Genomic DNA, 16,501 nt, shown 5'->3' on the forward strand with positions numbered 1-16,501 from the left:
AAGAGTCCGCAAGGAAGTGATTGTGGAGGAAGAGGGACTGTGTCTTTCGCACGTGATCAAAAGAGTGACAGTCAGAGACGGGTGAGGAGAGGTTCTTAGGAGAGGAGGGGGCAAAGGTACAATGAGCAGCTGATAAGGGCTCCTTCTGATTGACTCAAGGTTACACCCTCGGTTCTAACACACCTCCTATCGATCCCTTCAAGTAAGGCGTGGCGTTATTACCGTATGGAAGGAAGTTGTAAGTATGGTTAGCGGGGGCGTAGCCCCTCTGCTGGAAACCAAGGGTTTAGTTCCAAACCAAATTGAGGTGTGCACCATTTGGAAAATGTGACTCTTGGTAAGGAAAGTAAAATAAAATAAAATTATTATTTGTGTGAAAGTAAATATTATTGGAGGTATGAGTCCTTTGCTTATGTTTTAAAGCAGTGGTCACCAACCCGTCGATCTTGATCGACTGGTCGATCTTTGAGACCTTCCCTGTAGATCTTTCCCTGGAAATTTTTTTATTTTAATTTTTTTTTATCTTTCCCTGAGAGTCCACATTACAGTTCTACTTTTGTTTTGATGTGAAAAGTGATGCTGCATAAGATTACTGCACTTAGCACTGACTGAGAAAGTACATATTACAGTTCTACTTTGACAAACATATTCACAATTAGCATTTTCTAATGTTAATAATATGGGAGTCCACATTATAGTTCTACTTTTGTTTTGATGTGAAGTGATGCTGCATAAGAGGACTGCACTTAGCACTGACTGAGAAAGTACATATTAGTTATACTTTATAAAATGCTAATTGTAAATATGTTTGGCAATGTTAATTAATAGAAGGTCCACATTACAGTTCTACTTTTGTTTTGATGTGAAAAGTGATGCTGCATAAGATGACTGCACTTAGCACTGACTGAGAAAGTACACATTACAGTTCTACTTTATAAAATGCTCATTGTAAATGTTTGTCAATGTTAATAATATGAGAAAGTCCACATTACAGTTCTACTTTTGTTTTGATGTGAAAAGTGATGCTGCATAAGATGACTGCACTTAGCACTGACTGAGAAAGTACACATTACAGTTCTACTTTATAAAATGCTAATTGTAAATATGTTTGTCAATGTTAATAATATGAGAAAGTCCACATTACAGTTCTACTTTTGTTTTGATGTGAAAAGTGATGCTGCATAAGATTACTGCACTTAGCACTGACTGAGAAAGTACATATTACAGTTCTACTTTGACAAACATATTCACAATTAGCATTTTCTAATGTTAATAATATGGGAGTCCACATTATAGTTCTACTTTTGTTTTGATGTGAAGTGATGCTGCATAAGAGGACTGCACTTAGCACTGACTGAGAAAGTACATATTACAGTTATACTTTATAAAATGCTAATTGTAAATATGTTTGGCAATGTTAATTAATAGAAGGTCCACATTACAGTTCTACTTTTGTTTTGATGTGAAAAGTGATGCTGCATAAGATGACTGCACTTAGCACTGACTGAGAAAGTACACATTACAGTTCTACTTTATAAAATGCTCATTGTAAATGTTTGTCAATGTTAATAATATGAGAAAGTCCACATTACAGTTCTACTTTTGTTTTGATGTGAAAAGTGATGCTGCATAAGATGACTGCACTTAGCACTGACTGAGAAAGTACACATTACAGTTCTACTTTATAAAATGCTAATTGTAAATATGTTTGTCAATGTTAATAATATGAGAAAGTCCACATTACAGTTCTACTTTTGTTTTGATGTGAAAAGTGATGCTGCATAAGACTGCACTTAGCACTGACTGAGAAAGTACATATTACAGTTCTACTTTGACGTTTTAATGTTGGACCAAAGCATTGCATGTAATTAGAATACAGGCAAATAAAAGTAATTTAGTTTAAAGTACAATCTTGGCTGTCTTTTTCTCTCAACGCTTCAATAGGTAGATCTTGCCTTCACCAAAAAAAAAGTGATCTTGGGCTTAAAAAGGTTGGTGACCACTGTTTTAGAGGATGTCGTGATCTTCGTTTGGAAGTATGGAGCAATGAACATGGGAGAGGCATGTGTGCTGAAAAACGATGCAGATTTTAAAACCACCAGTTTTATTTTTTGAGAGTTCCAAAATGCCTCTTTTTTTAATTCCTCCACTATGTACCACAATGGAAACAACATATCCTCATCATATCGGCAACATATCTTCAACATCCGGTGGCAATACTGAGGGAGAAACTTGAATGCCTTATTCATGTTGACTTCAGTGAAAATTATGGCTGCAAGTACACAAATGAGGTTCAGTCTGTCTACTTTGGGGGATCCCATCAGCCAGCCACCCTCCACACTGGTATTCTGTACACATCCTCCCAGTCACCTCTGAGCTTTTGTTCTATCTCCCCTTCTCTGAGGCACGACCCATCGGCCATCTGGGCCCACCTGTACCCGGTGCTGGATATGGTAAAGGAGAAATTCCCCCTAGTGCAACGGCTGCACTTCTTCCGTGACGGGCCAGCGACACAGTACAGCAAAGGGGGTATTTCTTCCTGCTGTGTACTGAGCCGTTCAAAAGGGGGTTTGATATCTCTTGGAACTTTTTCGAAGCCAGTCATGGCAATGTGGCTCCGGATGGGACCCTGAAGCGATCGGCCAACAGACTTGTTCGCTTGGGAGAAGACATCCCCAACGCAGAAGTGCTGTTCCAAAAGATGAACATGCAAAAGTCCTCAGTTCAGCTATTCTATGTGTCAGAAAGGAGGGTGGAGTTTTCTCAGCTGGTATGTTGACAGTCAGGTACTGTGCCTCGGTGCAATTAGGGTCCTTTTCTTTTTAAATAACTTAACTATGTTAAATGTTTTAATGTTAATTTGGAAAGTTGAAAAGGATCAACAGCATACATGTTTTTTATTAGGCAAGATTGTTTAATTATTTACCATTTGGGGTAAATTGGGTGCATTATGTGATTGTTCTGAATAATAAACAAATGTTGTACTCCACAATTCTTGTTTCATTATTATTCAAATAAAACCATATATATGATGAAATAAGGGACACATAAGGTGGAAGAAAAGCTAAGTATTGTTGAATATTTACATTATTAACACTTTGCAATAGCTATGTATATGTCCCTAACAGGGTGGAACTCTCTCACAGTCGATAGCTGAACAATCCACCCATAATTTTTATTATTAAGTTCTTGAGCTCTACCAATACAAGTACCTGAAGGTTAAACATGTTATTTACCAGATATAATTCTAAAAACGTAAAAAATACATGATCACCCAACCCAAAGGTTAGCACATTGAAAAGTCACCAATAGCCAGTAATGACTCAAGTGAGGATTTTTATTTGTTGGAGGTCAATAAGACTGAATGAGACCTATTTGCCTATAGTCTAGGGGTCAGGGGATGGGCTATATGTGAAGGGTTTCTTTGCGGAAATCTACATCCATTTTAGACAAAACATTATTAAAGGGGCACTTCCCCCGAAAAACAAGGCTGATTCATTTTGCACATAATCTCACACATAATCCCAAGGCTCTAAACTATTTTGTGCACATAGTTTGACAATTATTGAGAGTAAATGAGTTTGAATATGGCCACCAGTGATGTCATCAGATGACACTGAATCCTTGTGTTGTTAATTACAGCTCAATGAAATTATGTAGATGAAAAGATTGAGATAAGGATTGCAATAATCAATTCATAGAGCTGTTATGAGGGCCGACGGTCCACTTCATTGGTTAAAGTTGCTTACTCGTGAGTAGTACGTTCATTGATAAAGAAAAGTAATGTCCACAGCCGCTCCGGTGTAAAACAAAGATATCCAAATGGTTTATTTCTCTTCCACAGCGAAGTCTTTCTTTACAGAAGTGATCCTAAAGATTCGGTCAGGTTCCCTTGTACCGACCAGTAGGAGAACATGCGCACAACAACCAGGTAGGGGAGGGGGGGAATTGGCACAATGACTAAATTGGGACGGGGAGAAAACAGAGAAAAAATCGGAGAGAGGATTAAAACAAATAAAATAAAAAAAGAAGTGATCCTAAAGCTATTTTCCTAAACTAAATATTGTTTGGCTGTTTACTGCCACGAAATATTCACGTCACTACTACAAGGTAAGAAAACTGTATTTTCCCAGTCTCCAAAATCACCGCCGACTCGACACATGACAAAATTCCTCCACACCTGAAAGCCGTAAATCAACTTGCCGGCTCTTTACACAGCAAAACGGTAGGCAAGGCACCTTGGTCTAGAAATGCAGGCTTCAATTCACTTTGTCCAGTCTATCTGTTCAGTACTGTTCAGTACTGTTTCAAGATGCACAATGAGCTCTTCTGAGAGAATTGTTGAATAGATACACAAATGTTCTAGAATGTTTGATTATGTCATCATACTGTGACATCACAAATTTTCTAGAATGTTTGATTATGACATCATACTGTGACATCAATGACTTTATCTAAATCCAATCAATATTCCTAATGCCGTTTCAATGTAAGGTTATAAAAATAAACATATAAGCATTCATATAATACAATAACCTAAATATATAGCTTTGGCTCCTATACAGCTGTAATTAACAACACGTGGATTCAGTGTCCTCTGATGACATCACTGGTGGCCATATTCAAACTCATTAACTCTAAATACCTGTCAAACTAAATGAATGTGTGCAAAATAGTTTAGAGCCTTGGGATTATGTGCAAAAAAAAAAAAAAAAATAATAATAATAATAATAATAATAATAATAATAATAATAATAATAATAATAATAATAATAATAATAATAAAAAAATATTGTGAAGTGTCCCTTTAATAATGCTTTGTCCAAGATGGATGAGTAGATTTTCTGAAAGAAACCATTCACATAGTAGCCTATCCCCCAACCCCTAGGAAAATAGGTCTCATTCAGTCGTATTGACCTCCAATAAACAAACAGACAATGCAGACAAATCCTTACTTAAGCCTATCTTATCGTGGAAGAATTCAAACCAGAGACATTTTGTAACTAGCTCTAAAAACACAACTGGTACAGTGAGCAGGTCTGAGACCAGACCAAGAGACAAAAAAAACATATCCTAAAAAGAAATGAATTCCAAGTACATTGTGATCTGTAGGCCTATGTCTCTCCAATTAAGTTAGCCAATCACTCATCAGCTTCCTCTCAGTGTTGCACCTCTTTGCAACTTGAGATCTTCTAAGATCCTCTACTCCAATCCAATGTTCCATTCTCAAAGTCACATGTTTTAGTTCCATAATAGCAGCTACAACAATCAACAATCGCTAAATTAGTTAGTTAGTTAATTAATTAGTTACAAACAATTAGGCTACTTGACTTGAATATGTTTGGTAAATTAACTATATTTGCTGGTATAGCCCTGCAGTGCAGACACTAATACCCAAGCCAAGGGCCAAGCATTCTGGAGAAAGGGGCCCTATTATACCTACCAGCCGAGCAGTGCAGTGAAAACGACAACGTATAGGGGCCTCACCTTCAGATGAGCTTCGGGTGGTGAACTTGACCTGCCGCGGTCTCCTCTTCCTCCTGAGGAGCGTCCTCCGAAATCCGCCGGTCTGAGAACAAAAAACACGTATGATGACCTCAACAACGTTGACAAGAGCGTTTTCCCTTATTCACATGTCCACTCCAACACGTCCTCCTTCATCATCGTTCTTCTGCCTCTCGCTCGTCTGTCTCGACCCTCACTGTCTATCAGTTGAGTCAGAGTGTGAGCAAATCTCTGGCGTGCTGTTCTGGAGCTCCTTTGCCCTTCCGTCTCGGTCACGCCTCCCTCCCCCGCTGACTTGACTTTGCTCACCGGCTGTGTTTCTTGAAACTTCACAAGTGCAACCGACTGATAAAAACCCCTGCAGGCTGCTTCCTGACGCTGCTGCCAAGGTGACCAGGGGGGCAGAGAGAGGGGCCGGTAGCTGAAGGAGGAGGGGCCCGTTGCTTAATTGCCTTTATTGTCTCGGATGACAGCGAGGTTCACCGTTAAATTATTGGGTTTCTATTAAACCATTAAATCAACAAAGATGTGTTGTTCCGTCCAGACATAAATAACGAAAACAATAGGATGTCTCGTGTAATGAGATGCTATACTGTATGCTGTGTGTGCAGACGATGGAGGTTAGTTAAAGCCCATCACCATTGATCATTGACCTCTCCACTGATCTGCCTTTGATGCGACGTGGGAATGGCATCCTATATACCTTTATGAATCGCTCAAAGAGAGGAGTTATTTAACATGGCGGTATTTCACCCACGTTAGTATTACATGACATCTAAAATGGTTATAAAGCTTGGGTGCGTCATGCTGGGTCACTGGGAAGATTGATTGATTGATTGATTGATTGATAACTGTATTAACAGAGTGCAGAATGGGTACAATACACAATACAACACAGTACATTCAAAGTTGTTTACCGCTGCTGCTGAAGAAGATCAAGTTCAAGTTTCATTTTTTATTTGTCACATAAAATAAGGTACATGTACATTTACACTGAAATGCTTGGTTCTGTAGTATGAGCCTCCTCCTGAGATTGTGCTTCATATAGTAAAAAAGTAAAAAGAATAAAGGCCAAACACTATATAAATATACAATACAAACTAAAGTACAAAATGCAAACAATGAAGTACAAAATGCAAGAATGCAAAAAGATTAAAACTGATAGCATATCACAGGGGGAAATGGTGACACATCCCGTTTTAGCTGCGCTTGTGTCTGTAAAACGGCAAATAGAGATTTTTTTAATATTTGTTTATTTAAACGGAACCGCATTAGCTGACTATAAGCGGCCTTCCTGGGGTCCAACAACATACACGTATGTAGATAACATACACGGATAGAAGTTAAAACATAAGAAAAGCATATGAACATGAATCATAGAATAGAGAAAAAACTGTGTCATAGAATAAAAATAAATATAAAACAGGAGATGAAAAAACAAGATAAAGTCCAGTTAGAACAAAATAAAACAATTGATCAGGGTGTGCCGGTGTGCATGTATCAAGCTGTGCTGAAGACTAACATTGTATTGTGTGTGTGTATGTGTGTGTGTGTGTGAATAGCGTTTAAGATGTATTTGAAAACTAGCCGTTCGTCGTTCCTTTATTTTTATGTTCCGAACATCGCCGGGAAGACAGTTCCAGGATATCTATCGCCCTATAAAATACCGCAATTTTCATAAAATTAGATTTAGGTAGAGGTAAAGTAATCAACCCACCTCTTGCCCCTCTGGTGGATGTGAGTACTTACGCGGTATGCAATTATAAAGGAACTTAGGAGTTTGAGTTTGAGTAACTATGACAATATGTCATTAAGTTAGCAGATCATCTTACTCTAACACTGAGCCATATGAGAGACGTACGATGACCAGACTACAGAGCAGTAGTCTACTCTAAATGACAATAAAACCATAGAGCAAACAACTTGACGAAACAGCAATGACTGTGAGATAAGGTCAAGCACTTCTGTGTGACTGCAACCCCTCGGTCCATTTTGGCAACCACCTTGTTGATGTGATTATGAAGAGGCTGAGACGTTGTCTATACAGGGTGTTTAATTAACTGGCGATAACTCTGGGCATTGTTGTTGCGGGTTCAACGTCTCTTTAAAAGAATGCGCATCCCCGTGACGTCAGACCCACACATTGGGCCGTGGCTCCCTCTTGTGGAAGTGAAAAGGCACTGCAACAACTCCTCAAATGGAGCTGAGCTGGATACTAGTGGTGTAGGTGGTCTTGTGGTGTCATCGGACTGTTATCTATCCCTATCATTAGCGGAATGTTTACTCGAGATGTCAGCTGATCGTCTATTGATTATCTCGAGGACACGTGAAGCCAATTAATCTTTGTTCTTTATTTTGGACGGCGACTCGACCAGCGAGGGCTGATAAAATGCCCATAATAGCTGACCATTAACAGCTTGTAAACTTTCTTCCCAGCCTTCCGGCAATAATTAAACTTGATTAAGACGTGCAAATAAGCTCCGTGATAAAAGACGACAATTGTCATCATAACACCGATCACCCTTTGGACTTGTTGAGCACGCGTGCGGCGTGCACACACACACCCAAGAAAGACGAAAGTATTTTTCTGGTCTGCATCCTTAGCAGTTTGTTTTGTATTGAGCCGTACTGTATTGTACCCATTCTGCAATCTGTTAACAAAGTTTTCATTAATCAATCAAACACCCCTCCGCTACTAGTTCTCAAAGTGAGGGAGCCAACTACCATTGTGTGGCAGTCTCACAATTTTATCCCACTTTTTTTTTGATTGAGACGTGCCTCTTGTATCCCATGAGCAGCGTGTGTACAAACTTCTCACACATGGCTCCTTTCAACTCCTTTTGTCGTCGCCCCCTTGCCCTGAAAATTCTTCGCCTTGGTTACCGGTTGCCATGGTTTCCGAAGCCCCCGGTACTGGAGGGATTAGAGGCGGCCATTTTGGGGACAGCTGGCCCAGGTTGGTCCCTGCTGCCCCCCCCCCCCCCCAAGTCATTCTGGGGGGTGGGGTGGGGTGGCATTGTGTGAGGATTAGAGCTTCCTGTGTGTCAGCCCATTACACAGGGAGGGGGCAGAAAGAGTGAGGGAGAGAAATGAAAGAGTGAGTATGAAAGAGAGTATGACACAAGGGTGGTGGTGGTTGTGTGTGGGGGTCTACTACAGCTGCACTTTCAATCACACTCATACAGGCTCTGATTATCCCTTTCACATGCACATGCGCGCGCACACACAGAACCGAGGAACTGAAACATATGAAAAGAAATTGAGAGCAAAAAAGGAAGAATTAGCAGACAGCAAGCCCAGCGCCCCCCAGACAAAAGGACCCCCCCCCCCCGCATCCAGACACACAAACAGAAAACTGACCAACAGAGTACACTCAGACACAGAGAATTAAGAGTCATGCGAACGGAATGCCTAAACAGATAAATAAATTCAGAGACATAGGCTTAACTGAGACCAGACAATGACGGAGAAAGTTTACCCCACCCCTTCACTAGAAACACAACAAACAAGCCCTCTTCTTTACCATCACCATTGGTTTATTTTATCCTTTTGACATCATATGGGAAGCACAACTACAAAAAAAATAGTGTTTAACAAGTAAACGTACAAAAGCTAAACTGAGCTAAGTGGTAAAGACAATGAGTGCAGAGGATTTCTGCAGAGGCAGACATTTAAACTCTCAAGTGCTCTGAGAGAAGAGGATAGAGGGACAGAGAAAGATAAACTATACAGAGGGTGGGGCTAAATCTCTTGGACGAGGCTATTTCCGGTAGGTACCACCGGTATAAAAAAAAAAAAAAAAAAAAGGGTCTGCAACAGTCCAACACGGGACAGCGCATGTCTATTACAATAGGAAGACCGGTTACAATCATAGGAATAAGGCCATTTGCTGCTTAGTGTAGTTGACAGCTGAAAATACCAGGATTGTTTACAGATTCATTGTTGATCGATCACAATCATCCTTGATATTATAGACATCATCATCATCATCATCCTCCTCCGTCTATGTTCCAACAGATGTATGGACAGCAGTGGACACAGTGCAACTCACAGTGCAACTCAATACATCAGAAACACGTTCAGCAGCATCACATTAAAAAGGAAGTAAAAAAAAAAAAAAAAAATGTAATTGCGGTTTATATATAAAAGAAAATGGCCACTACTAAATTGGCCTGTTTTGGCATGACATTTGTTATGTACCATTGTAGAATCTCATTTTACAGCTTATACGCCTGACATTACCTGTGCTCTGAAATGTTTGCCGTTGACCATAAGCACACAGCGGCCGTATGTTGCCCTCATGCCATGCTCAGGTTGGGATCTCCTTCCACCTCATTCCCGGGGGTGGAAAGAGATCCAAAACAGAGTGCGACATAAGCGCAAAGCGGTCGTGTGTGAATATGGTCAATTAAACACACAAACACTTCATAGTATCTTAGTCCTCATCGTGACAGTTCTGTGAAATGTATAAAATAAGGCCTTGCCGTGTTCTTATACATAGCAAAGTGGTCTCCAAGTTCTAATTTCACAATTATCTTACATGTTACGCGAAGATACAGACAATCTAAACCTAATTGACTAATGCAAAAAAAACAACAAAAACAAACAAACAAAAATATAATCAATAATTCTAGAAAAGTCATCATTCGGTGAGAAAAAAATACATTCCCTTGTCAGGACCATAAGAAAACTGACTTGAGGCCACTCAGCCAATCATGCAAATTTTCTAGACAGTGGTGTCCATAGGTTGCTCATCATCCACACCAGAGGCAGCACTGATTGGTGGAGCTTCAAGGTTGTCGCCTTTCTCTGGAGATTTAGCCAATCCCCGCTCTTCGTCCTGCTCTCCGGGGCTCTTCTTGGCCGCATGTGAACTATGATCCTCCACAATGTCATTATCACTGGTTTCACTGGTTTGAATCTTGGAAGGGGTGTTGGTCACTGCTGCGGGGTGTGTTTTCATGTGACCCTGTTAATTGGAGACACAACGTAATACATCTTGGTTAATAATCAATACATTCATCACTGGGTCTAATGATGAAATCTGTACTTCACATATTTCAGCATTTATCTTCATATTACAACATCAAAATCCCTATTCAGAGTACTGGCTATATATATTTCTTATGAGCGTGGGCAGTCCACTCCTATAAGTATATTCTTATGGAAAGTAGGAAGGCTGAGAGAGAAATGGACTACAGGGAACGGAGGAGAGAAGGGCCAGCTTTCAACTCCAGGCCAGCAGTGGTACATGTGATTCTAGAGAGGGTGGTCTTTAACCTAAACAATCTCTGGGACACACACATTCTTAAAGGAACACGCCAACATTTTGGGAAATTTGCTTACCGTCTTCTCCAGAGAGAGACAAGAATATAGATACCAGTTTGCTCTCTGTGCGTTCAGTAGAAAGCTATCTGGCTGCATGTTAGCCTAGCTTAGCACAATGAATGGAAGCGGACATGGCCGGTTAGCTTTCGGGAGAGGTGTTAGTTGGACAATGCCTAGGCTAACCGGCCATGTCCGCTTCCATTCATTGTGCTCTGGGGAAGACGATAAGCTAATTTCCCAAAATGTTGGCATGTTCTTTAAAAATAATATTATTATAAAACTATTACCGTCTCCTTTCCCCCCCCTTTACCTTGAGTCCACTGCGGCTGGCATAGGCCTTCCCACACTGGGAGCAGCTGTAGGGTTTGTCGGGGCGGGGTGCCAGCAGGGCAGGCGGTGCCGGGGTCGGGTCGGAGGGCTCTGGGTCCTCGGTGGGCTTCTCCTCGGTGCCGTCGCCCCCCTCCATGGGACTCTCAGTAGTTTCCACCTCCGACTCCGGGGCCGGTGAGGGGTCTCGGAGCGTGGCGCTCTCGCTCTCCACGCTATGTTGGCCGGCGTCTTTCTGGGCTGGCTCCGGTGCGGCCTCCTCTGGTTCTGGACCTGCCTTGGGGCTGGCGGGAGGGGTGAGTGCGGGTACGGGGCCGACGGCTTCAGGGGATTTCAGGGAAGGTTCACAGCTGGGCTTGGGGTCATTTGTAGCGCTAGCTTGAACCTCTGTGGACGAGGGGGCGTCGTCGATACCTCCGCTCGGCACTAGATCGCCGTCCACCGCTGGCCTGGAGATGCAGAGGGAGAGGGGGACGTCTTCCTCCCCCGGCTCTTCACCGACCACAGCGCTGTGACAACTAGCTATGGGAGCTTTGAACGGGCTGGTGCTGCCCGGGTCGGTGTGGGTCTCATCCACAGCATACATGGAGCCATTCACGGGGCCATCGTGGTCTGCTGTCGAGTTGTCTCCCAGACGCAGGGGGTCCTCGGCTCCGGCTGAGGGGGGGTCATGGGCCAGGGGGGGTGGGCTAACGCTGGGCGTGGAGGCCTCGGGTTCTTCCATCTTCACGGAGCTCAGGTCAGTAGCCGCGGGCTGCTTCGGAGGAGACACCGGTTTGGGGACACCGGGTGGAGATTTGGAGCTGCTGCTCATCGTTAAGGCCAGAGGGAGGAGCTGCTGCGGCTTGGGTGGGGCGAAGGAGTCCCCGACGCTTAGGCCGGCGTGCTCCGACTCCGTGCCGCCTTCGGGGGGCATGTCGTCCTCCGGCGGCAACTGCCCTCCCAGGTGCAGACGGATGTGCTGTTGGAGAACCAGGGCGTTGGTGAACTTGCGCGGGCACAGCGGGCAGGAGTTCTGGGCGCGAGCATTGGGCGGGCGAGCGCGGTGCGTGGCCAGGTGCGCTCTGAGACTGCCCTTGGTGGAGAAGGAACGGCCGCATAGCTTACAGGGGAAGGGCCGCTCGCCCAGATGAGTAGCCTGGTGCAGACGCAGGGCCCTGGGGCAGCTGAGGACACGCAGACACACCCCACACTGGTTACTGGCCAGGGTGGTGGGCAGAGAGGATGTGAAGATGGAACCAGGCACCCCCTGGCTGCTCAGGGGTACTCCAGCGCTGGTGTTGGGGCTCAGGCCCAGAGCTGCCATCATCTCCCTACGATAGGTGCTGGAGGCGATGCTGAGGTCATGGCCATGCATGTCCCCGTTCGTGGAGGTTTCAGTCCGCGAGGAGAAGGAGGCAGAAGAGGAAGCGGAGGCTCCTCCCCGAGGCTGCTTCTCCAGCTTTTGTACTAGCCGCTGCAACTTGGAGGTGTCCGAGGTCTGGGTAGACGGGGTGGGGGAGGAGGAGGAGGCAGAGGGCTTAGGGAAGGGGGGGAAGGGGAAGGGAAGTTGATGAGGGGAGGCGAGGTGGGAAGTGGAGGGATGAGTTGGGGGCCGGAGAAGAGCAAGGTGGTGGGCTGAGGTACCTCCGGGAAAGAGGAGCTTGGGGAGGTGGGCCAACTGAGAGTACGGCGAGGCCGGGTGCAGGGCGGCGTGAGGAGGGGTGTTCTCGTCAAACCGCTGCTGCTTCACACCTTTGAACTGGCCGCCCGCGGAGGAAGACAAGGAGGAAGAAGTCAACGTGCCGCCCGACACACTAGCCGCCGCAGCTGCGGAGGCCCGGTTCAGCTGCAGCAGAGAATGGGCCGTGGACAACAGAGCCATGTCCACAGAGGGGGGGAGGGGCAGAGAGGAAGGGGAGGGGCGCGGAGACAGGAAGCCCAAAGCCATGCTCTCAGTCATCCCGGGAACGCTCCCCTTCACCCCATTGAACGGCTCCTCGTCCTCTGCCCGCCGCTTCCTCCGCCTCTGGGTGGCTCCGGGGGTGACGCTGGGCGGGATCGGCTCGGACAGCGCCGGGGGCAGCAAGGAGAGGGACAGCTCGGGGTTCTGCTCGCGGTGCCGCAGGAAGTGGGCCTTGAGGTTCCCCCGCGTGGTGAAGCGGCTCAGGCAGACCGGACACTGGTACGGCCGCTCGCCCGTGTGCGACCGCAGGTGGATCTGGAGGGACGAGTCGCTGCTCAGGACCTTCCCGCAGAATTTGCAGGCATGCTGTGGGCGCCCCAGCAAGGAGGCGGACCCCAGCGAGGAGCTGGGCTGCAGGAGGTCTTGGGAGTGGCTGGAGACGGGGAGGGGAGGAGCGGAGAAGCTGATCCCGTTGCTGTGACCAAACACGGAGACGCTAGAGGCCTTCTCGTGGAGGTAGCGGTGCGGCAGGCCCAGTGACAGAGAGAGGGGGTGTAGGGAGGCGACCGAGGAGTTAACGGTAGAACAAATGGAGGAAGAGGAGGGCGTGGCTCTACTTCCGTTAGTGTGCGAAATGCTAGATTTGGACACGTGGGGCTGGGGGAACAGGGAGGATGGGAGGCCCGACAGAAGTGTCGACACGGAGGTAACCGGTGTGGCCGGGGAGGGGTGCGTCGGCGAGGGTGACCCGGCTCCAGACAGTTTCTGGCGGCTCTCCCCGCCGCCAGCCTGGGCGTTAATATCCTGGGCAAACACGGCCCCTCCGAGCCGCAGGACGTGCCGACAGATCTCCTCCGTCATCTGCATTTGGTGGATCTGCCTCTGCTGCAAAACCCTCAGCTCCTCCAGGAGCACCGCCAGGGTGGGGGGCACCTGGATCTGCCCCGGGGGGCTGGAGGCGTGTCGCCGGCCCGGGCTGGAGCTGTCGCGGCGGGGGGGCAAACACTGGGACGACGACGAGGATGAAGAAGAGGAGGAGGAGGTGGTTGCGGTGGCGGAACTGCCCATCTGCGGGGAGGTCATGGTGGAGTGCGAGAGGCCCTGGTGGGGGCGGGCGTGAGCGCCGGAGGTCTGGCCCACGGGAGGAGGGGAGCGTGTCTGGGAGGACAGCGACGGGTGCGGGAAGTCCGGGGAGAGGGAGGAGTGGGTGTTGGGGAGGGAGGTGGCGTAGGGCGCGACGTGGCTCGGCCAGTGGGGAGGCGGAGAGCTCTCGCTGGGCAAGGAGGGCGCGTGGAGCCCCCCGGGGGACGGCCGCGGGGCCAGGGGCGGCTGGCAGTCCTGGAGAGAGGTGGGCGACGAGGAGGAGGACCCCGACGAGGTGAGCTCGGAGCCTAGAGATGTGGATGGCGACTTCACGGCCAGCTGGTCCTCTGAGGATGAAGAGAAAGAAAGGAGGAAAGAACGAGAGCGGGATTAAACATTTGAAAAACCTCATACAAAATCAAAGTTGTGATATCCTGGCAATATTAACTCAAATGTATGTAAATTAACACAAATGTTGTGTTTTTATTACAGGGCCTGCTTACTCTATTGTTTTCGATAATTTATTATCTTAAGCCAATTGGTATTCACACCCAAACTGCAGCTTCAAAAGAAGAGCCTGGCAAGAGATTGCCTTGAACAAGCAAATAAACAACACATAGAAACCTCTGTCTGTTTACACGGCCTGGGAGTCTTTGTAATGTCCCGTCTCAATCTGTGCTCTCCAGAGCAAAACTCCTCCAACGTCTTGCGAGCACAAAAAAGCTTCCAGACCACCTTGCTGCTATGACAACACGTTTCCGAGGACAATGGCCATCACCACGACAACCCATAACCCCTCTTAACCCGCCCCCCTCCCTCTCGCAGTTACGTCTTTCATCTCCCTATTCACCCTTCCCCCCTTACGTCACAGTGGAGGTCAAGGGTCGGGCCACGCTAAGGGTTCTGGGCACTGTCCGGACACTCTGATTGGTCAACTGAGCTGACCTCTGCGGCTCAGGGGTCAAATTCTTTCAGAATCTTGAGCGTGGAGTGAGAAAGAGTAAGAGGAGGAAAGAAGGGGGGGAGGGTCGCAACAATGGAGAGACAAACTAACTATTCCCTCCTGGAGAGGTATAGTGATGGAATGAATGACTGTACCTTGCTCAACTTCTCCTATTAGTCCTTTTAAATCGACCCAGAGCCTGCAGGACGTGCATAAGTAGTCACCCCATCTAAACTTACATTCTCTCCGCAGGGGGGGGGGGGGGGGGGGTTACCTGCAAAGCATCATAGGTGCAAGTACTTGAATCCATATGCACGCCTATAGTAACGCAGTTTAAGTGCCTGTGCATTCTCTCTCCCCCCTCAAGAGTCTCTCTCTCTTTTTTTTACCCATCGAACCCCCCCCCCCCCCCCCCCAACTGTGTATAAGTATACAGTCAATGGTACTGGGGAGAGAAAGAAAGGGGGGAGGGAGAGAGAGAAAGGGGGGAAGGAAACATAGGGGAAAGAAGCATGGAGGCAGAGAAAAAGAGAATAGAGGGGTAGAGATTAATCTTTTACCACACACAAAAAACACTCCTGAGTCCCTGCACCCCTCCCCCAACCCCATTGCACCTTATTCTTAACAAATAGGAGCTGCTCTATACTAATAAGGCCTGCAGCAGTCGGCACTGGGCAGCCTGTTGGCTTCCTACAGGACTAACATATCGGCAAAATGGCCACAGATGTATGCTAACCCTCCTCCATTCAGATCACAGGGACAAGTTTATTGGCCCCTTTCTAGAGTACCCGAGGCCTCTGTTTATTGGGGGCCCATAACAGTGAGTGGCTAAGTAAGCAGAAAGGGTTCCTTAACTTGACAAACTTTTAGTACAAACTTAGCCTACAGTAAAAGTGTTGCATTGCACGTTTTTACTCCAAGCCAGAAAACAGCAACGCAATAATAAGAGTAGGCTGTTCTAATGAGATTAATTAGCGTCGTAGTAAAACATTTGTAGATAAAAATAAAAAAGGGATAACAAACAGTAGCCTACAGTCTGCCATGAATCGATAATGTCGGAAGTTCACCCCCCCCCCCCATGCAAAAAAATGGGATTGCACGGTCACACCAATTGGTGGTCTCTCCATTTAGGGATAGACCTGCTCTCTCATGATAATCGGTTAGATCGGTTGTTGCTGCTCACCGTGAGATAGGAGCCTCGTTGTGCTGCCCCCCGGGTCCGCGTTAACGAGCTGCTGGGGTCGCTTCTGCTTCCGGCGTGACATGATTCACGAGGAGACGAGCGGAGAGAGAGAGGGAGAGAGAGAGGGGGAGAGAGAGAGAGGGGCGCATCAGTGGATCTGAGCACCGCGGCGGCCGGGGCTGGGGCTCTCAGGCGCGCTGCATACAACCATCCAAACACTCAACAGTAGTCATCCGAAACTTCCAAG

The 16,501-nt window shown here is 46.5% G+C and overlaps 1 protein-coding gene across 1 annotated transcript; it reads right to left on the reverse strand.

The window, feature by feature from the left end:
* Positions 1-10,231: 10,231 nt before the first annotated feature.
* Positions 10,232-16,336, reverse strand: LOC311226772 (uncharacterized protein; the record flags this gene model as incomplete). Its single annotated transcript, XM_084312180.1, has 3 exons — positions 10,232-10,474; positions 11,144-14,475; positions 16,255-16,336. The coding sequence occupies 3 exons, from the start codon at positions 16,334-16,336 to the stop codon at positions 10,232-10,234; spliced, it is 3,657 nt and encodes a 1,218-aa protein (XP_084168306.1).
* Positions 16,337-16,501: the final 165 nt, after the last annotated feature.

This window comes from Notolepis coatsorum (genome assembly GCF_963971535.1).
Source record: "Notolepis coatsorum genome assembly, chromosome: 4".
Classification (NCBI taxonomy): domain Eukaryota; kingdom Metazoa; phylum Chordata; class Actinopteri; order Aulopiformes; family Paralepididae; genus Notolepis; species Notolepis coatsorum.